This window comes from Gobius niger, assembly GCF_951799975.1.
Source record: "Gobius niger genome assembly, chromosome: 4".
In the NCBI taxonomy this organism is placed as follows: Eukaryota; Metazoa; Chordata; class Actinopteri; order Gobiiformes; family Gobiidae; genus Gobius; species Gobius niger.
This window is the reverse complement of record NC_136855.1, coordinates 42045784-42067116: the sequence shown is the minus strand read 5'-3', so window position 1 is coordinate 42067116 and position 21333 is coordinate 42045784. Positions and strand designations below refer to the sequence as shown.

General features: G+C 41.7%; 1 protein-coding gene across 1 annotated transcript in view; it reads left to right on the top strand.

Moving 5' to 3' along the window:
* Positions 1 to 21333, top strand: part of LOC306961864 (activating signal cointegrator 1-like) — a 284584-nt gene that overhangs the window by 3055 nt on the left and 260196 nt on the right. The window contains exons 4-11 of the mRNA XM_079554797.1: positions 1047 to 1259; positions 1430 to 1508; positions 5755 to 5857; positions 5981 to 6196; positions 8852 to 8975; positions 10468 to 10655; positions 14348 to 14472; positions 14553 to 14644. Of these exons, the coding sequence (XP_079410923.1) occupies positions 1047 to 1259; positions 1430 to 1508; positions 5755 to 5857; positions 5981 to 6196; positions 8852 to 8975; positions 10468 to 10655; positions 14348 to 14472; positions 14553 to 14644 (1140 nt within the window). The remainder of the gene's footprint in view (positions 1 to 1046; positions 1260 to 1429; positions 1509 to 5754; positions 5858 to 5980; positions 6197 to 8851; positions 8976 to 10467; positions 10656 to 14347; positions 14473 to 14552; positions 14645 to 21333) is intronic.

Genomic DNA, 21333 nt, shown 5'->3' with positions numbered 1-21333 from the left:
GAACATATCTCAGTATGTAAAAACGGTGGCCTGTTCCTTTAACACACTGAGGCCGCGCTGTTTTTGGGATTCAGCTGTAGAGCGCCAACAATCCAGACTATTCTTCATGATATTTGTAGCACCACAGTACTCTATGTTATAGCTGTTATAACGGTTTCATTCTACGTGCCTTGGTTAAGTTAAAGAAACAGGCCAGCGTTTTTCCAGACTGAGATATGTTCTTGCCAGAGCTTAGACGAGTTCATGTGGACCTGTCTGGTCTTCACGCGTGTCCTCGGTCATGTAAACACAGCACAGACGGTGTTAGCATTTAGCCTCTACTCCTCTCCACTATAGAAGAAGATCTTTATTTATACAGAGCCTTTCACAGACATAGTCACAAAGCGCTTTACATGAGACACATTCACTCCATGCTCATACTCATACTCATACTCATACTCATACATGTAGCTCAAACCAGGTGAAGATAGAAGCTACCGAGCTCTTCCACCTTTCCCCTATTTATATATGGTTATGTGAAGTGTTACACGATAAAGTCTCGTTACACAAAATTAAACAATGTGGATTTTTTAAAGCTACACCGCGTAGAATTTACCTAATAAATAAAATTTAAGTACAAGAATTTATTTTCTGACGGATATTTTCATCATTGAAAATTACCTCATAAAAGTTTAAACAAAGGTGTGATTTTGCTGTGAGCGGCTCACGTCCTCTTAGACATGACCTGTAACTTCACCGGGACGGGTTCGTCTCCAGTTCGTCTCCATGGAGATGTCGAATAAAGTCAGCACATACAGATATCTGCTATAAAAGGGGGAACTATATTGTAAGGCGTAATAATACCAATGTTCTTTCTCTTTTTCATGCGTTTTGTGGTTGAAAACGGGTCGTGTGAAACAGCAGCCCGTGTGTTTGCCTTTAATGTGACAAATAAACTTCCTGAAAAGTGAGATTAAAGTGTGAACTGTTTTACGCTCCTCCTGTAAAGTCACTCACACTTTTCTGATTCTCGTTGGATTCTTTCATGACCCCCTCCTCTCTTCCAGAGCCAAGACCGCGACAGCTCCACCAAGAAGAAGAACAAGTTTGTGAACCTTTACGCTCAGGAAGGCCAGGACAAGCTGGCCGTCCTGCTGCCCGGGAGACACGCCTGCGACTGCCTTGCTCAAAAGCACAAGCTCATCAACAACTGCACCAGCTGCGGTCGCATCGCGTGTGAGCAGGAGGGCTCCGGGCCCTGTCTGTTCTGCGGAAGCCTGGTCAGAGCATCACCTACTGGCCACTCTGTGTATCACATGTTCAATATGAAGAAGCCACTGTTACACATGTTTTCAGAATGTTTACTTATACGTTTAGTCCAGATCCAGCCCACGGTGAACTTCTCTGTGCACTGTGCAGAGGAGGATTTGATCATGTTTGTGTTTCTCAGGTGTGCACCAGAGAGGAGCAGGAAATTCTGCAAAGAGACTCGAACAAAAGCCAGAAGCTCAGGAAGAAGCTCATGGGAGGTGAGGGTTTGTGGAACTCATGAGATTCACAAAGAACATTCCCAGAAAATGGCCGAAAATACTGAAAAACTGAATTATTCTGAAGAACAAGGAGCATCTACTTTATAAATCAAAATGAAGCAGCTTAAATATTTACTCACAGGGAAAAAAGCAACAATTATTTTTACTCGAGTAAGACACAGATACTTCATTATAATTTTACTCAGGTGAAGTAAAGAGTCCCATATGATCAAACTAAAAAAGTTACTCAAGCTCATATACTTGAGTAGATGTGACTGCCCACCTCTGGTTGACCGATATATCGGCTGGCCGATATTGGGCCTATATATGGGTCTTTTACAATATCGGCCGATATATATTGATTAAAGGCCAATATCTCTGGATCATTAAGTGATGGAGACTTCCCGGGGTGAGACTTCCCAGGGCGACGGTGGTGCAGGTGGTAGAGCGGGTCGTCCCGGGATCGGATGGTCGTGGGTTAGAATCCCAGCTCCTGCAAATGCACACTGTCGTTGTGCAAGAGGGGTTAGGGTGAAGACACTTCACCCTCCCCTCCGGTGTGTGAATGAGAGAGTGACTGGGTGACTGGTTCCTGACTGGGCCTGATAAAGGCAGAAAAGCTCATTCACAGCCTTAAAACGAACCTCCCTCAACTTCCTCAGGCTGAGAGACAACGCGGTGAAAATCAGACACAGGTTGGTTCACCTCAAAGGCTCCTGATCCTTATGGGGAAGTGACATCAGCAACAGCTGCTGTTCTTCTTCTTTAAGGTTATTGGCAGGCTTACCGCATCTACTGTACTGCATTTGCAACAACATAGTGTTCAAATAAAGACATTTAAAGGAATAGTTCACCGTTCTTCCACACTGAGATCTGTTCTTACCTGAGCTTAGACGAGTTGATCCGTACCTGTCTGGTCTTTGTGCCCGTGGAAGAGCCTGGTCGCTTCTAACTTCACCCCTGTTTGGAGCCATAGGAATATCTCATTTATTTCAAGGATGGCCCCGTTGAGATGAACCATCTCTTTTTCAAGGGGGTCCTGAACACAAAGTAACAGAACAAAACATAGCAAGTATTGTCACATACGTACAACAGTCACATACACATAACCACATAACATCACAAGGTCTCATGTCTTGTTCCCATCCCCGCCCACCCCACCAATGCCCTCACTTTCAATACAAAACAATATCTCTATAAAGAGAAAATAAATTAACATAAGAAGAGGGATAATAGAAAAGAAATTGGACATTAGGAAAAATGCTAATAACATTGACATTTTAGATGATTGTACAAGGATGTTTTGAATATATGTAAAGATGTCGTTGATCTGAGTTCTATTGATAAATGATTCCAGTCAGATGGGGCTTTATAACGAAAGGCTCTCCTGCCGGCCTCCTTTTTTACATGTGGCACTCGATAGAACGGTTGGTCCAGATCTCTAAGTGCATATGATGACGGAAAAAGAACCAGATGCTGTTTTAAATATGTGGGATAATCATATCGGATACATTTATAAACTAGAATAATCCAGTGGAGCGTCTTCTGTCTTTGGGTTGTAGCCAGTCAAGTGTGTTATACATAGAACAGTGATGAGTCAAATAATTACATCGAAGCACAAATCTGCAGAGCAAGTTTGTGAGTGTTGTCAGTGGTTTAAGAACATTATCTGTAGTGTTTTGGTAAACAATGTCTCCATAGTCGATTATTGGTAGTATGAGTTGCTGAGCTATTCTTTTCCTGATGTCGAGGGTAAAACAATTGATAGATCTATATAGTTGACCAAGACAAGCATTTACTTTATTAGTTACATATTCAATATGTTTTTTATAGGTTAGTTCTTGGTCAAGCCATAGTCCTAAATATTTAAATTCATCAGTGTTTTCAATCAGGTTTCCATTTGAGTAGTGTATATTGAGGCTCTGCAGGGAAGAGAGACGATTCTTAAAAAGCAAACTGTAGGACTTCTTCTTGTTAAGTATCAAATTATGTTGAAAACACCAAGATTGAACATTGTTAAAGTCAAACTGAAGTGATTCTTCAATGTAACATTTATTCATATGCGAACTATAAATTATTGTGTCATCAGCATATAAGTGAATTTTTGACTTTTTAATAACTTTAGATAGATCATTAATATATATTGAGAATAATAATGGGCCCAGTGAGGACCCCTGGGGCACCCCTTTACTCACTGTGACTGTATCTGAGGACTTACCCTGAATGGTAACAAATTGTCTTCTTCCGTGTAGGTACGCATTGAACCAAAGTACTGCATCTCTGGAGAGGCCAATTGAGTAAAGCTTGTCCAGAAGTAAATAATGATCAACAGTGTCAAATGCTTTTGTGAAATCTAGAAATATTGCACCAGTGAGCTGTGTATTATCAAAGGCTGTATAAATATTATTGGTAAGATCAAGTAATGCTGTTGTAGTTGAGTGATTATTTCTGAATCCCGATTGACTTTGGGACAAGATGTTATGTTCATTGACAAAGGAAGATAGTTGAGTAAAAATTAATTTTTCAAAGATTTTTTGTACGGTGCAGATAATGGAAATAGGTCTATAATTATTGACATCTGCTGAATCACCTCCTTTAAACACTGGTGTTACTCTGGCGCTTTTCCAGACTGATGGCAGTGACTTTGAGGAGAGAGAGAGGTTGAAGAGCTCTGCCAGAGGATAAATTAAGATATGGGCGGCCATTTTAACAAATTTAGCTTCCATCCCGTCAGGGCCAGGGCCAGTATTGGTGTTCATCTTATTTATGACATGGTGAATTTCATGAGGTGTAATCCTTCTAAATGAGAAAGAATATGAAGGAGTTTCATTTGGGTAGGTTGTGATCCAATATGGTGTTTGGCTAGTTTGACAGACCATAGAAAAATGCTGATTTAAGATAGAAGAAGATATAATGGGAGAGGCCAAATGCCAACAACATCTTTGGTCTTTTTGTGTGACTGAGCGCACGCACAAAGACCAGACAGGTACACATCAACTCGTCTAAGCTCAGGTAAGAACATATCTCAGTGTGGAAAAACGGTGAACTATTCCTTTAAGAAGAAAATCAAGAAAAATACAGATGATCCTTCACATTTCCCTTTAGCCTTATTTTATCTCAACAGCTGTTTCTTAAAGCTACAGCAGCAGATGATCCATGTGGCTTAAGTTTCTACTAAATGAAGCAAAAGCACAAACTGTCTTCATTTAGTCCGTTCCCTGAGGCGTCTCTTTAAGCGTCTCTTTTGTGCAGAATCTTATTTCATATATCTTAATTAAATGTGTGCCTCCTCGACCGCTTACCAACCTGCTCAGTTCAGAAAGGGGCCTTTGATTGTTTATTTGATCATTTCAGAATCATACGAGATAGACTTACAGACTCAGTTTTTTGTTTTGATTGATTGATTGATTGATTTGAAGTACCTATTAAACATGAATGAAATCAGCCCTGTGCCTCCAGTAAAGCGCCCCCTGCTGTTCAGCACTGACACATTTATACACAGGATATAGACGTGCGTATCGGCCTGAGGTAAACTCATATTGGTCGACGTCTAATCGAATGTTATTACAGCAAAAGATTTATGTATGAGTCACTCAACAGGGAGGGGGCATCATTACCTGCTCAAACCCATATGACACTGTTAAAACTACATGTTGACGCTTTAAAGAGGGGGTGTTCTGCTTTTGTCAGTCCCATAGCACCAGTCTATATCTCACTACAATGATGACAAACCTTCTGTTGGTCTGTAAATGCAGTAAATTAGAATAACTGCCTTGTATAAAATGTCTCTCTCAAAATGGCTGTAGTGAATGTCTTGAAATAGGCCTCTGTCTCTTTAAGAACCTCTGAGCCTTTAGACACGCCCCCTCCACACGCTGTCTGTGGCATCAGTGGGGAGGGGGTTCTGCTGAGGAGCAGTGGTTGGTTACTCGGCTGGTGACCAAAGCTCGGAGGCGTCTCCAGGAGGTGGGGGCGTTCCTAGGAGGACTCAGGCAAACCTATCCCTAAAATGGCCGCCATCAGAGTTTTTACAGATGACTCAGAAATACGTGAATGTGCCAAGGCAACACTTCAGCCATGTTTTTAATGAGGGAGTGACAGAATAACAGGATGGAAAGCTGGAAAAGGTCCATTTTGCAGAATACCCCCCTTTAAGTTAAAAGGAAAGAGTGTCTTTTTTGCCGTGATGTCCCTGTTTGTCGCCTGTGAATTGTCAGGCTTGATTGAAACGTTTGCTTGTTTGCAGATGGAGAGCGAGACTATCTCCCGCACCAGGAGGCCAAGATGAAGGCTGGTCTGGAGAAGGCTGTGCAGCACAAGGACAAACTGCTGGAGTTTGACAAAAACAGGTATAAGTGTCGGTTATGTTGGAGGAATCCTGAATGATAAAACTGACATGTCAGAGCTGAGATGCCCGAGCTCTGACTTAAGTGATGTGTCCACTGTACTTAGAGACGTGTTCTTCATTCCAGCGTGAGGAGGACCCAGGTTCTGGACGATGAGTCGGATTACTTTGCCTCGGACTCGAACCAGTGGCTGTCTCCGGGTGAGAGAGAGAAACTGCGGAGGAAAGAGGAGGAGCTGAGGGAGATCCGCCACGCCTCTCGGAAAGACCGCAAGATCACGCTGGACTTCGCCGGGAGACAAGTCGTGGAGGAGGGAGACGGCCTCAAAGAGTACTACACCAAGTGAGTACAAGGGAGTACTACACCAAGTGAGTACAAGGGAGTACTACACCAAGTGAGTACAAGGGAGTACTACACCAAGTGAGTACGAGGGAGTACTACACCAAGTGAGTACAAGGGAGTACTACACCAAGTGAGTACGAGGGAGTACTACACCAAGTGAGTACGAGGGAGTACTACACCAAGTGAGTACGAGGGAGTACTACACCAAGTGAGTACAAGGGAGTACTACACCAAGTGAGTAGAAGGGAGTACTACACCAAGTGAGTACAAGGGAGTACTACACCAAGTGAGTACAAGGGAGTACTACACCAAGTGAGTACGAGGGAGTACTACACCAAGTGAGTACGAGGGAGTACTACACCAAGTGAGTACAAGGGAGTACTACACCAAGTGAGTACAAGGGAGTACTACACCAAGTGAGTACAAGGGAGTACTACACCAAGTGAGTACGAGGGAGTACTACACCAAGTGAGTACAAGGGAGTACTACACCAAGTGAGTACGAGGGAGTACTACACCAAGTGAGTACGAGGGAGTACTACACCAAGTGAGTACGAGGGAGTACTACACCAAGTGAGTACAAGGGAGTACTACACCAAGTGAGTAGAAGGGAGTACTACACCAAGTGAGTACAAGGGAGTACTACACCAAGTGAGTACGAGGGAGTACTACACCAAGTGAGTACGAGGGAGTACTACACCAAGTGAGTAATAGGGAGTACTACACCAAGTGAGTAGAAGGGAGTACTACACCAAGTGAGTACAAGGGAGTACTACACCAAGTGAGTACAAGGGAGTACTACACCAAGTGAGTACAAGGGAGTACTACACCAAGTGAGTACGAGGGAGTACTACACCAAGTGAGTACGAGGGAGTACTACACCAAGTGAGTACAAGGGAGTACTACACCAAGTGAGTACAAGGGAGGATTAGCTGGTGTTGCACTTTTGAATCCCATTCATTTCAATGGACATGAGCGAATCCTGCATGTTTTTCAGTCTTTGACCTTTCGTACCGACTTCATTTGTGCAAAAATGACAAAAAAGAGACAAAAAAGTGACAAAAGCCTGATGTAAAAGTGACAAAAAAAAAGACAAAATCGAGGCAACAAAGCCACAGAAAATCAACTAAAAAGTGACTAAAACTAGTGAAAAAAGTGACAAAAATGTGATGAAAAAGTAAGCCACAGAAAATCAACTAAATAGTGAGTAAAACTAGTCAAAAAAACAGTGACAAAAAAGCCACAAGAAGCTATGACAAGTGACAAAAATGTGATGAAAAAATGACCAAAAAAAGAGACAAAATCGAGGCAACAGAGCCACAAAAAGCTACAAAAAAGTGACCAAAATTAGATGAAAAAGTGACAAAAAAAAGACAAAATCGAGGCAACAAAGCCACAGAAAATCAACTTAAAAGTGACTAAAACTAGTGAAAAAAACAGTGACAAAAAAGCCACAAGAAGCTACGAAAAGTGACAAAAATGTGATGAAAAAATGACCAGAGAAAGAAACAAAATCGAGGCCACAGAGCCACAGAAAGCTACAAAAAAGTGACCAAAATTAGATGAAAAAGTGGCAAAAATGTGACGAAAATGTGAAGAAAAAGTGACAAAAATGTGATAAAAAAAATGACAAAAAAGTGACAAAAGCCTGATGAAAAAGTGACAAAAATGTGACGAAAATGTAAAGAAAAAGTGACAAAAAAGAGACAAAATCGAAGCAACGAAGCCACAGAAAATCTACTAAAAAGTGAGTAAAACTATTTAAAAAAACAGTGACAAAAAAGCCACAAGAAGCTATGACAAGTGACTAAAATGTGATGAAAAAATGACCAAAAAAAGAGACAAAATCGAGGCAACAGAGCCACAAAAAGCTACAAAAAAGTGACCAAAATTAGATGAAAAAGTGACAAAAATGTGACGAAAATGTAAAGAAAAAGTGACAAAAATGTGATAAAAAATGACAAAAAAGTGACAAAAGCCTGATGTAAAAGTGACAAAAAAAAGAATAAATCGAGGCAACAAAGCCACAAAAATCAACTAAAAAGTGAGTAAAACTAGTCAAAAAAACAGTGACCACAAGAAGCTACAAAAAGTGACAAAAATTTGATGGAAAAAATGACCAGAAAAAGAGACAAAATCGAGGCAACAGAGCCACAGAAAACTACAAAAAAGTGACCAAAATTAGATGAAAAAATGACAAAAAAGTGACAAAAAATTGACAAAAAATTGACAAAAAATCAACAAAAAATTGACAAAAATGTGATGAAAAAAGTGACAAAAATGTGATGAAAAAGTGACAACAAAGCCACAGAAAATCAACTAAAAAGTGAGTAAAACTAGTCAAAAAAACGGTGACAAAAAAGCCACAAGAAGCTACGAAAAGTGACATAAATGTGATGAAAAAATGACAAAAAAAGAGACAAAATCGAGGCAACAAAGCCACAAAAAATCTACTAAAAAGTGTCAAAAAAAGCCACAAAAAGTGACAAGATATGAAAGCATTATTCTGTCTCCACCCCAGAGGACCTCCTTGACACGCACGTTCACCACATTTTGACTTCACAGATTTTTAAACTCCAGCAGCAACTCTCCATTCATGTCAATGGCCCTTCAGTTGCAGATGAAATGATTTTGATGTTTGTTCACATGTGTCCAGGCTGGATGAGACTCTGAAGGCCATGAACAGTGCCCCGTCATCAGCCACGTTCTCCCGGGTTCAGGGTGATCGGCCGGCGCTCCGAGACCTGGTTAACCCCAACATCATGCAGAGTGCCCCGGAGGTCGGTCACTTTTTACCTGTTAATAATAATCACAATGATTTATCAGTGGATAGTCTGTAAGATTGCAAAGTGAGGGGGGGGGGTGAGAGTGAAATGTGAAAGTAAACAATCAAGTCCCTCCTGATTGGACCTGAGGCCGGTTCACAGGGAGAGATCGTCTCATTGGTCAAAGCGATGGCACCAGGGATTCTGATTAGCTTTGGAGATTATTAAAGGGCGCAGGGCATTTAAAAAGCATTAAAATATTTTTTGGGAAAATTGTGTTTTTTATTATTGAAAAGACCAAAATTATGTTTTTCTGTTTTGTTTTGTTTTTGCTCCAAAGTTTCCCTGTGGTCATTTCTCTTTCCTCTGTTTGATGAAATGTTTGCAAATCTTAAGAAATGAAATGTGATATGATTTTATCTGTTTGGGGCATTAACTCAATGACTGCCAATGACGTCAATTATGTTTTTCAATGGGAACAGCTGCAGCAAAGCCTTCAGCGTGTCTGGTGTTAAAATCTTAGTTGTGCTGCTAATGCTGCCACCTAGTGACTCAATAAAAGAACTACAAGTTATTGTATTGAGTCACTAGGTGGCAGCATTGCTCTTTAGTTTCTCAGCTTTTTGGGTGATTTCACCGATTTTCTACGGACGATTACTAAAGAATGGAAAGAGGTACAAACAAACTTCTTTTTTTTAGATGAAAGAAGAGAGTCCAATCTTTCTTTTGGTGTGTTTCGTGTTGATATAGACCTAGACCTTAATTTCCTGTGGGTCAAAATCCTGAAAAGCCTCTGGCAGTGGGGAGCTCTGATTTGAAAATGGCTGGCAGTCAATGAGTTAAAATGTCGTATTTGGGCTTTAAAAGGCATTAAATTTGACTTTCTTCTGCCTGTATAAACCCTGTTACATCAAACAACATTAACCGGTGCATTCATGCAAACAGCAAAAGCTTTAACTCTTTAAACCAACCACGACATTTAGTGTTACTCAAACAAAATCATGTGTGTTCAAAGCAAAACCGTGTTTAGATAAAAAGTGGCGGCTCCAGGAGAGGAGCCGCTGCTTTTTCACCAAAAAATCACAAGCAGATTCCGTTTATATCTGCTGATGTGCTTCAGATTACGCTTGTTTCAGTGACCGGAGAGCTCGAACTGTGTTACAAACCCCAAGGCCAAACGAGGAGCAGGACGAAGGCCATCGATGATAAAACCCTCAGAGCGGTGCCTCTTTTTCATTGAGTTCACGGAGTTTCCCTCACACAGGAACGAGGCAGGTCCTCCGGGTTTGAAGATGAAAACTCTGCTTGACTTATTCGATGCTAAGACATGCTGTGATAAATGGGTGTGATCTTCTTCTCCTGTCTCTGTTCCATCACTGACAGGCCTCATAATCTCATTAGTCACACTCCTCTCTGCACCATTTACCACCATCACATTCACACTCAGGCTCGGATGGATAACAGTAAATCATTGTTTTCAGAGAGTTCATGCCTGTGTTGTGTGCAGTGGGTGGACGTGGGGGGCCTGGAGGAGCACAAGCGCAGCCTGGACGTGGGGAAGCGAGGGGACGGCGGGACGGGGGAGCGTTCCAGGCTGAGGCTCCAGGACAGGGAGCTGCAGGAGATGTCTGATGGGGGCTGGTGTCTGAGCATGCACCAGCCCTGGGCCTCGCTGCTGGTCAGGGGCATCAAAAGGTAAAGCTGTGGACCATGCGTGTTATTTAATGCAGTGTGAGCTAAAACTGAACAAAAAATATGTAAAAGTGGATCAGAAAGGCGGGAACCGGGACTAGATCAGTCAGAGCCTCAAAATGAGCCTTCTGGAGTTGAGGAAAATCAGTCACAAGTTTGTACTTTGCATTGGGATGTATGTGTTTTAAGGCGAGACACTGCAGGTGAATAGGGAAAATAAATAAATGTAGAGACGTCAATTTGAAACTTTTGCTGAACATCACAGATATAAATATGAGGAAAAAAATGTATTGCATTTTTTCAGGCATTTTCAGCATTAAAATGGCCAAAATTGCCTATATTTTGGGCGACGAAATCAAAATAATGAATTGATCCAGATTAAATGTTATGGTTTTATTTTATTGACATATTAGTGACTAAGATTTTTTCAGGATTCTGGATATTTTGTTTAGTTTTTCAATAAACTAATCATCAGTGAAAAAATCTGTAAAAACTAAAATTCCGCCTGTTTTTTTGGTTTCAAAGCTGAATAAATCAGGCTAGGAATTAGATATTAAAAAATCCCTCTGAAAAAAGCTTCAGAATGTTGTTGTGTCTCAGCCTGTAAAGTGTGGAGTCTGTGGGAGCTTCTATAAGGGCTCAGGCTCTGCCCGAGTGCGGCTTCTCTCATTCAGAGAAAACCAGCCCTGAAGTTTTGTAGCGAGTGCGCATGCTCGGCCCGTTCTTCCACTTTTCCGCTCCAGCGTCTCGTAGGAGGAAAAACACCATATTTGGGTGAAAGCGTCATCACATCGCATTTTTTGTCATTTTTTTTGGTCATTTTTTTTGGTCATTTTTTTTGTCATTTTTTGTCGCATTTTTTGTCAAATTTTTGTCGCATTTTTTGTCAAATTTTTGTCATTTTTAGTCAATTTTTTGGTCATTTTTTGTCACTTTTTTGTCGCATTTTTTGTCATTTTTTTGTATTTTTTTGTCATTTTTTTGTCAAATTTTTGTAATTTTTTGTCAATTTTTTGGTCATTTTTTGTCACTTTTTTGTATTTTTTTGTCACTTTTTTGTCAATTTTTTTTGTATTTTTTTTGTCACTTTTTTGTCAATTTTTTTGTCATTTTTTGTCACTTTTTTGTCGCATTTTTTGTCAATTTTTTTGTATTTTTTTTGTCATTTTTTTGTCAAATTTTTGTCATTTTTTGTCAATTGTTTGGTCATTTTTTGTCACTTTTTTGTATTTTTTTGTCACTTTTTTGTCAATTTTTTGTCATTTTTTGTCAATTTTTTGCCCTTAGCAGGACACGTGGATGTCAAATCTGTCAATATTTATGAATGAAAACCCGCGGGAAAGACGGCCTTTCTACTTCCGGGTCGCCCCCACCTCGCAGACAAAACATCATCAAATAAACATCATCATTTTTATATCTGACATGAAAACTAAGATGTAAAGGGAGGAAAACAGATACAAATCTCCACTTCCACCACTGCGGGAAACATCAATACTTTCACCTAAAGTGTCTCGCATTAAGTTGTCGACTTCAGAACCATAAGAGATGGACCAAAATCAGCAGATTCTAAAACAAAACGTCTCTTTCAAGCTCTCTCTCTCTGAAGTATGGACTAAACATGAATGTCCTGAGTGAATCAGCCCTGTGCCCCTCATACAGCGCCCCCTGCTGTCACTGCTCACACATTGTACAGTTCAGAAACAGCCGTGTTCAAACTACAGTGTATATTCAGTTAAAGTGCACATGACAGGTTTTAATGCTTTGGAAAAATATAACTTTAGATCCGGGGTGTCAAACATACGGCCTGAAATGATTTCATCTGGCCTCGCCCTGTAGAGCATAAACTTTACAACATGTAAAAAAAAAGTAAGTCTCAGCCCATTCCTGTGCGGAGGAAGTCGTTGTTATTAATGACGCTACAGTCACGTTGGGGCTTTGACCAAATCACAGCTTTTATTGGAAAAATGTTCTCTATTATATGTGGCCCCCGACCCAAAATGAGTTTGACCCCCCCTGCTTTAGGTGGACAACATCTTCATCATAGGCGGCGTTCACGATGTAGAATGTGATGATGTCATAATGTCAGGTGGAGGGCGGGGCCAATACAGCTCTATCGATACAGACGGCATCTCTGGAGTCGCCCATATATGGTCATTTTTGAAAACAGTTAAGGGGAAAAACAATTTTGAAAAAATCTAAACTTTGTCTAATTATTTAAAAACTACTGTAACAAATGCTGAATTATGAATATAGTTTCTACTAAATAAAGAAACAAAGACATGGGGAGGAGCAAAGAGGTTCAACAGCCCATAAATACATGAATAATGGAGAATGCTAACTTGATGCTACATGCTAGCATCGGGCTAATGCTAACGGTTAGCTAGCGCTAGCTACAACTGCCGTTTTTTCACTTCTACTGAACAATCTGCTGTGAGAAAATATCCATATGGGCCCGATTTACACTTGACTTTATTTGTATGTGATAAAAAAGTTCATATTCTCTAAAGATTCTATTTTCTCCCTCGGTGAAGCCACGCCCCCTTCTATGACGAGATGCGTCTGTATCAATGGGAGAAATACAGTTTTTGTAAGAAATCTCCAAAACGAAAATTGACAAATGTTTTTCCTCATCAGTGTCTGATCGTGATCGGATTCACAAACCTGTGATATTATTTTTATGTGTGAAAGTCCTTTCTATTGGACAACATCACGCTCATGTTTTCACATATTGTCACCACTTTTTGACGTTTTTCTGATAAAATAATTGAACATTAGAGGAGATCATGAACTTTGTGACAGTTTTTGTTTCATATGGATTCCTCCAGTAATGACTGAGATATGAGCCAAAAAATAAGACACAAAAATCTGCATTTTGTCAGTTACCACAGTTACCACAGTTACCGTCAGTCGCCTCTGTCTATGTCACTTCCTGTTAGTGTCCAATAAGGAAATGAAACTATAAACGTCACAAAAATGGTAAAACTAAAGAATTCTGGGTACAATCTTGACACATTAGACACATTTTTCACAGTATATTTCAGATTTTGCTAAAGATTGTGCCGAGTTTTCTGTAGTTCGACCATTTTTGTAGCGCATATAATTTCACTTCCTTATTGGACACTGACAGGAAGTGACATAGAAGAATGTTCAGTCAATCTGCTCTGGAGCTTTACCTCTATCTACGTCACTTCCTGTCAGCAGCTTCAAAATTCTAATTCAAATATTCTTTCTACCCAACATTTCTTCATGAAAATTGCTGCTTCACTGAAATAAAATGAAAATTATGCAACTGATGTTATCCCTCATAATTATTATATTTTCAAAGGCTTTAAACCCTGTCATAAGCTCCTCCCTCATGTGTCCTTTGTTGGGCGAGCTTTAGAATATAACTGATCATCAAAGACAGTTACACAACTCACGTCCACATCCAGAGGTTTATTTCACATCAGGACTGGACAATATGGTAAAATCTATACGCCCATTTCCCCCTGGTATTGATTTCCACATTAAATCCAAGTATATCTACCAGCTCCGCTCGCTCGCCGCGTAGCCCCACAGGCCGCCGCCGCCGCCGCCGCCGCTCGTTTCCTTTTGAAGCGTGTTCTGATCGCCGGCCGTAGCAGGAAGCCGACTTTGAAGACGAGGCTGCCCGGGTTGAGGAAGATCTTCCCGTAAACGTGGGTGTTGTGTTGCAGAGTGGAGGGACGGACCTGGTACACCTCACACCGCGGCCGCCTGTGGATCGCCGCCGCCGCCAAGAAGCCCACGCCTCAGGAGGTGGCCGAGGTGGAGAACATGCACCGCCGCCTCTACAAGAAAGGTGCTCAGGCTTTGATCTGATGGGAGGAGCCTGATGGGAGGAGTCTGGGCCACGGAGTAACCAGCTGTTCTCTTCTGCAGAGCCCGCCTTCCCCAAAGAGTACCCGACCGGCTGCTTACTGGGCTGCGTGAACGTGAGCGACTGCCTGTCCCAGGACCAGTTCCAAGAGCAGGTGAGGGATCTGCTTCACTGTCGGGACTCGGGCTGGGAACTGTAAAAGAATGTTTTCCATACCAGTTCTTTAACGATACTTGGTTTTTCGATACCTGAGCGATACTTTTTTCCATACCTGTGCTAAAGTATTTGTCATCTAGTATTTTCCGGTCTGTAAGTCGCTCCGGAGTATACGACTCACTGGCCATGAACTGCACATTAATGGTTATCTACATTTATACCATGGTCTGGGTGAATACTGGATTCTGATTGGCTGGGTTCTCTGCCCAGTGACCCCACGTGGTTTCCGCCTGGACAGTAAACCAGAGCTGTCCTTCCTGTCCGCTCTCTCTTCCCATTACAAATTAGCAGTATCCCGCAGAAATGAAACGATAACATTTGATGAAGGACGGCGAGTAAAAGTTCGGATGTGACGGAGCAGGTTAAAAAATATTACGTGAGATGTAACGACTTCACTGGAGGAAACTCCGTGTTCATAACGGTGGATGTTTTTGTCTTGAAGCTAACGTGGCTAACACAGCTAACACAAAATAAAAATGAAAACTAGCGCAAAGTTTAGAACGAGCCTGCGCAAAAAAGGATCGTCCTGTTAGTTTAAATAATATTTACTTGTTTACATGTTATATTATAATTTTTCAACACTAGCGTTTAGCTCTGAGATAAAGCTCCGCCCCTTACGACAGCAGGCGTTTCCTTTGGGGCTGATTCACAGTGAACGTGATGTTTGTAACACGTTGCTGTGACTCCATCAGTAACTCGTCCTTCACCAGATCCTGAGCTTCTCTATATTTATGTGGGACCTGCTAATTGTGAATGTAAACGATCAGCGACAGGAAGTCCAGCGTCTGTGACTGTCCAGGAAGACGTGACGTGGGGAAACTGTGCATAAGCCTATTAGTAACTGACAGGGACGTATGAGATGGATTTTATGGTTAATTTCAATGTTTGGCCAAAACAAAACGTGAGTGAGCAGCTAGGTTAGCTACTGTTAATAACATACGAGCTTTACATTTCTATTGGAAACGGTTAAGGCTGTTCATCATTTTCAGGCGTACATAAAATGATCCTGCATTGAAGCATCTTTGTCTGGATTAGTAAAGTCAAACATAAAAGTTTGAGTTGGGGGGGCCCAGGTGTGAGCGACTCCACCGCAGCTGTTTCCATAAACAGTTGAGCTGGTTGAGCTAGCTAGCTTTAGCTTCAGGTTAAACCTTGTAAAAGGTAAATAACTCCTGCCCACGAGTGCCGCATATCGGTGTTTCCTTCCAGGGAAAAGTGTTTCCGGGTTAGTCCTGTTGTGTTGTGATTCTGTGCTGATGTTGTGTCGTTGAGCCTGACTGAGATCCTCGTAATAGCTGCGGAGAATGACTCGCTCTGAGACCAGCCTTCAGTGACCGGCTAATAACCCACAGAAAATAGTCCCGTAGTCTGGCAGATTTAGTGACTTTAGTCAATGAAAAACACATTTATTATAAATGTTAGGTTTGTGGGACCCTGGTATAAGCGGATTAAACAACGAGGAGCCGCGTTAGACGTTATAATGTAATCTTATAGTTTACCCAACATTTAAAGATTTCCCCCCCAAATTTTTTCAGTTTTTACCATTTTTTTCAAAAAAAATTCTCCCCAATATTTTATCATATATTTTTTTTATTTCCCCAATTTTTTCCTCTTGTTTTTGTGAATATAAAGATTTTATATTTCTTTTCGGTTCCTGCTTTCGATGCTTTGTGTGTGTACAGCAGAACAGTGCCATGAAAAGGTATATTTCCAGATTTCATACTTTTGTTTATCTCTATCACGCTTAAAGGATTCTTAAATGATTTTCACATTAATCCCTGGCCCTGTGTGTCAGAGAGCACATGTCATAGTTACTGGTGTTTATTTACTGTTAGAAAAGTGAAAAGAAAAATCATTTTGTGTAAAGGAGAAGCAGTGAGCTCTTTGTCCAGCAGAGGGCGTCCTTTACCTTCTTTTCCCTCCTTTATATTTAACACTGGCTCTAGGGGCAGCATTGACTCAAAAACAGTCTTCCCTCGACACAGTAAAGCTCCTGCTGCTGCTGCTCTGCTCTGTTGTGTTGAATATATATCGGAGCGTTTGAGTCAGAATGTCTCGTTTTCTTTTGCCTGAACAGCCTGGTGTTGCCTTCAGGGGCAGTGAGGATTTAAGAGGAAAACCTGGACAGTTACAGCCGTGACTGTGATGTTTAAGACTGTGCTTCTGTTGTTTGTTCAGTGTCACTGACCGGAGTTGTTTTTATGGTGTGTCTGTGTTCACATATATGTTCACAGCTTATATCTTTACAAGGTCTCATTCACTACAAGGGAAAAGGACATTGTTACATATTTTCCTGATACTGATACCTGAAGGATACTTTTATGATACCTATACTAAAATATTTGCCATCTCGAGCTAGAAAACTGAACAATAATAAATAAAATAATATTTGTTTTACAAGTGTATCATTTATTTGAGCTGAAACTACCAAGTGACTTCCTGGACCAACAGCATCAAAACGTGGATCTAAAGATGTACGTTTTCTCTCAGTACCTGCTTTTGATAATTGTATTTTTTCGAGACCTGCAGTACCCAGACTTTTTTTTCCCAATACCATATTTATTAGGGATGCACTGATCCGATACTAAGGATATCAGAGCCGATACTGCAAATATTGGATACTGAACCGACACCTGTTTGTTCTCTCACTGTTTTTAAAAACTTTCACCAACTAAGTCTGAATGTGGGTCATGCTGTTCATCATTTTGAAGCTCTGAGTTAGTTTTAACCTCTGTGAATGTGCCTTTGATCGCTGGGCAAAATGCCATGGCTAGCAACAGCATACTAATGCTAACGTCAGCTAAACAAAGCTATTACAGAAACTATGATCTGATCACCTAAAGCAGCCGAGTAAAATCAAATCAGAGCTGCTGGAGGGGCCGAGGGTTAGTGTTTTAGTTAATGCTGTTAAAGAATAACTGAACATATTTGTAATGCACAAGTTATAATGATCAGATCATTATGTGAGTTGTTTATGTTAATGTCACGTCTTAAACCCATGGATATTTGGTGTAGAAAAGTCCATTACAGTTTGTTAGTAGATAACCTAAGAAAAGATAAGACTTTATTGATCTCACACTGGAGAAAAGACCATTCACTTTTTCACTCACAGCAGGTTTTAAGAAAGTCTCTTAGTGTCTGTGAACACACTGAGGCCGCGCTGTTTTGGGGATTTAGCTGCAGAGCCAACAATCCAGACCATTTTTCATGATGTTTGTAGCACCACAGCGTGTTCCATGTAGTTGCTGTGGACTCAGGCTGTAGTTCGTTTGAAAGCTGAGACTCTAAACTCTCCGTAGGTGAAAACAGTTTAATTCTACGTGTCTCGGTTCCTGAGAAATCTAAGCTAAACAGAGGCTAGTTTGGATCAAAATCACAGATTTTTTTCTAGATTCTGAGATAATCAGTGTTTTATGAAACTCTCTCCTTCCTGATTAACTCCTCTCTCCTCTGACACTAACGTTATGTGAAGAGGAAAATGCCTGAATATCTCAGTTTCATGTCAATTTTCAACGACATCATTGTTGACATGTTTTGAAACACGCGTGTTCTCGATCTCTTTTCATGGCGTGTGCATTTAAACAGCCTGGTTCTGGATTGAAGACTTTAACAGGATGTTTCTCAGTCGTCCCTGGACCGATTTTAACCATGTTGTGTAACTGTTTCGATCTGTCCGTGGGAAAACCTTTCCTCAGACTAAAAGAATCGCAATAATATATAAGAAGTGTCCAGATGTGACTCATTTATTTCACTTCTGTTCATCACAGCTACAACATCACACATAAGGAGTATTGGAGTGTCTAGTTTCGTAATTCATTTCCGTTTTTGGCACTCAATGTGTTGATATCGGATATCGACAGATGCTCAAACCCCCAGTATCGGTATCGGAAGCAAAAAGGCTGGATCAGTCCATAACACTCACATCGTTTAACGTTCCGGCTTTAATAAGGAACAATAGGAAGAGCACTTTGGGAAAAACAATTCTCTTTAATCACATCTTTTGTGATTTGGTCATTGGGACCGTTCAGATTGTAATGATTGAAGTGCTAATGATGATTTATATTCAAACAGCTGCCTTCACTGATGCTTGTGCTGCTCTGTATTCCATCCCAAGACCACCTCTGTATCGGTCTATGTTTAGATTTCATCATCAGCCTTCGGGATCACAATGAACGGTGTATTGGGCTTTTGGGAATTGCTGAGACCGTTGAAACAACCCTCTCCCGTTTGCCTTAAAACATGCGGCGTCCTCCTTAAGTGATTGGCCTGTGGTGTGGTCTGGTGCGTCTCATTTGTGCAGAGTTGTGTTCTTTGTGGGAGGAATCCGTAAGCGCTGCGCGGGTTTAGCGCCGGGACTGCCGGGGGCTGTAAATCTCCGGGCTTTTGTGCCGTGTCCTCATTCTCTCCCGCACCACTCACTCCGGGCCAGGGCAGTAAAATCAGGCCTCTGTGTGACTGCCCTTTCATCCCCTGGAAAAGTCTGCGCGGAGGTGGCGCTGGGGGGGGGGGGCGGGGGCCGTAAATAACACCCCCCCCACCGCACGCACACAAGTCCCCCCACGAGGGGAGCGAGAAAGGGAAGGGGTTTCGTATCGGTCACTTGTAACACGGAGTCTTCTCTCTGGGATAAAAGACGCCGCTTATTCTTCTTTATTTTAGTTTAGTTTCTTTTATCGTTTTGCATTGTGAGCCCAGAGGCACCGTTTTATTATAAAGCAGCTTTGGAAAATTAGAAAACACTGGCTATTTTATTCTAGAGATAATAAATGCTGCCTGATCATGAACATTTAGGCTGTTTTATTTCAAAACCAACTTACGCAAAGGTTTCCGATGACATCACGCATAGTTCTGGCGGCCATTTTGAATTCCAAAGTAGATTAAGTTATGCACACTACAAAAAGTGAGTCTTAAATGAGTTGAATTGAGGAAATGTTTCTTGTTTTGAGCGGTTTTCACTCATTTAGACACTTTTCCTGATCGGACCGAGTTTGCTTTGCTTGTTTGAGGACATTTCAGACCAGTTCTAGGGTAAATCTCGCTTGAAATAAGAAAGTAAAATTGCCAATGAGATAAGACCAGTTTTCTTTCCCCATTGGCAAAGAAAATGAGCTGAAATAAGGACGAAATGTATCGAAGCGAGTCAGAAACATCTCAGAACAAGTGAAATAATCCGGGACAAATGCCCAACAACTTCTTAACCAGTCAGAACAGATCAAATGTGGATTATTGTGCTCAAACATGTAAAGAAATCTCTACTCAGGATGGAAATGAAAGACGACTGATCAACAGTGACATTTTTATGTTCTCGTAATCATTGCTCAAGGAGAAAACAGTAAAACAAACAAACAACTAAATGAACACATCAAAGAGGGAACAGAAAACCTTTGTCTGTGATTTTTGCAGCTTCTCATGTTAACAGAGTCAGTGTTTAAGCTGCTCAAGACGTTAGCATGCTACCGGTTAGCATTTAGCTTCAACACAATAAACACACAGCTAATGTTGGAGGGGGGTTCAGGGCTTTCTCTTGGAGAGGTCAGAGTTAAGCTGTTGAAGCTCACCTGAGTCTTGAGGCCCAGGACGGAGCTGGCCCTCCTTACCAGCTTGTTCAGTCTGTTCTTGTCCCGCTCTGTGCGGCCCGGGCCCAGCACACGGCAGCGTAGTGGAGAGCAGAGGCCACCACAGAGTCAGAAAGAGTCCTGAGGAGAGGCCTGCTCACTCCGAAGGACCTCAGTCTCCTCAGAAGGACCTCAGTCTCCTCAGAAGGAGCTCAGTGTCCTCAGAAGGACCTCAGTCTCCTCAGAAGGAGCTCAGTCTCCTCAGAAGGAGCTCAGTGTCCTCAGAAGGAGCTCAGTGTCCTCAGAAGGAGCTCAGTGTCCTCAGAAGGAGCTCAGTCTCCTCATCAGGTGGAGGCGACTTTGGCCCTTCTTGTACAGGGCGTTGGTGTTGTGGGACCAGTCCAGTATAATGTTGAGGTGAACACCCGGGTACTTGAAGCTGTCCACCTCCTCAATGTCCTCCCCCTGGATGTTCAGCGGTGTGAAGTCGTCCTGAAGTTGATCACCCTCTCCTTCGTCTTACTGGTGTTACCAAACGCACAAAGTCCACGATAACCAACCGGTTCTCCAGGTCGTTCCCCTCAGACACACAGCCCACGATGGCGGAGTCGTCGGAGAACTTCTGCAGATGACCAGTAGACACAGTGAACGTGATCGAGAGCATGAAGATCAGCTGAGCTCTGGCTTTGTTCTGTGCAGTCTGAAGTGTAGTCAGGTCACCACAGAGCAGTGGTCCAGGTGGGACAACACCACAGTATCGCACTTGCACCGTGATGCCTCAGAGCAAGAAGGCCCTGGGTTTCTGGGCCTTTCAGTCCCAGAAGATGTAAAATAGGTGAATACTCAGAGGACAAATATCCATACGGCGACAAAAGACCTCCCCGTGACCACATCTAACACTTTGATATTTCATGTTAGATCATCTACAAAAATCCTGTCCTTGTGCAGTCATCTTTCTTCATGAGCGTCTGAAGATAGAAACTTAAAGGAACAGGCCAGCGTTTCTCCACACTGAGATATGTTCTTACCTGAGCTGTGACGAGTTCTTTAGGACCTGTCTGATCTTCAGTCA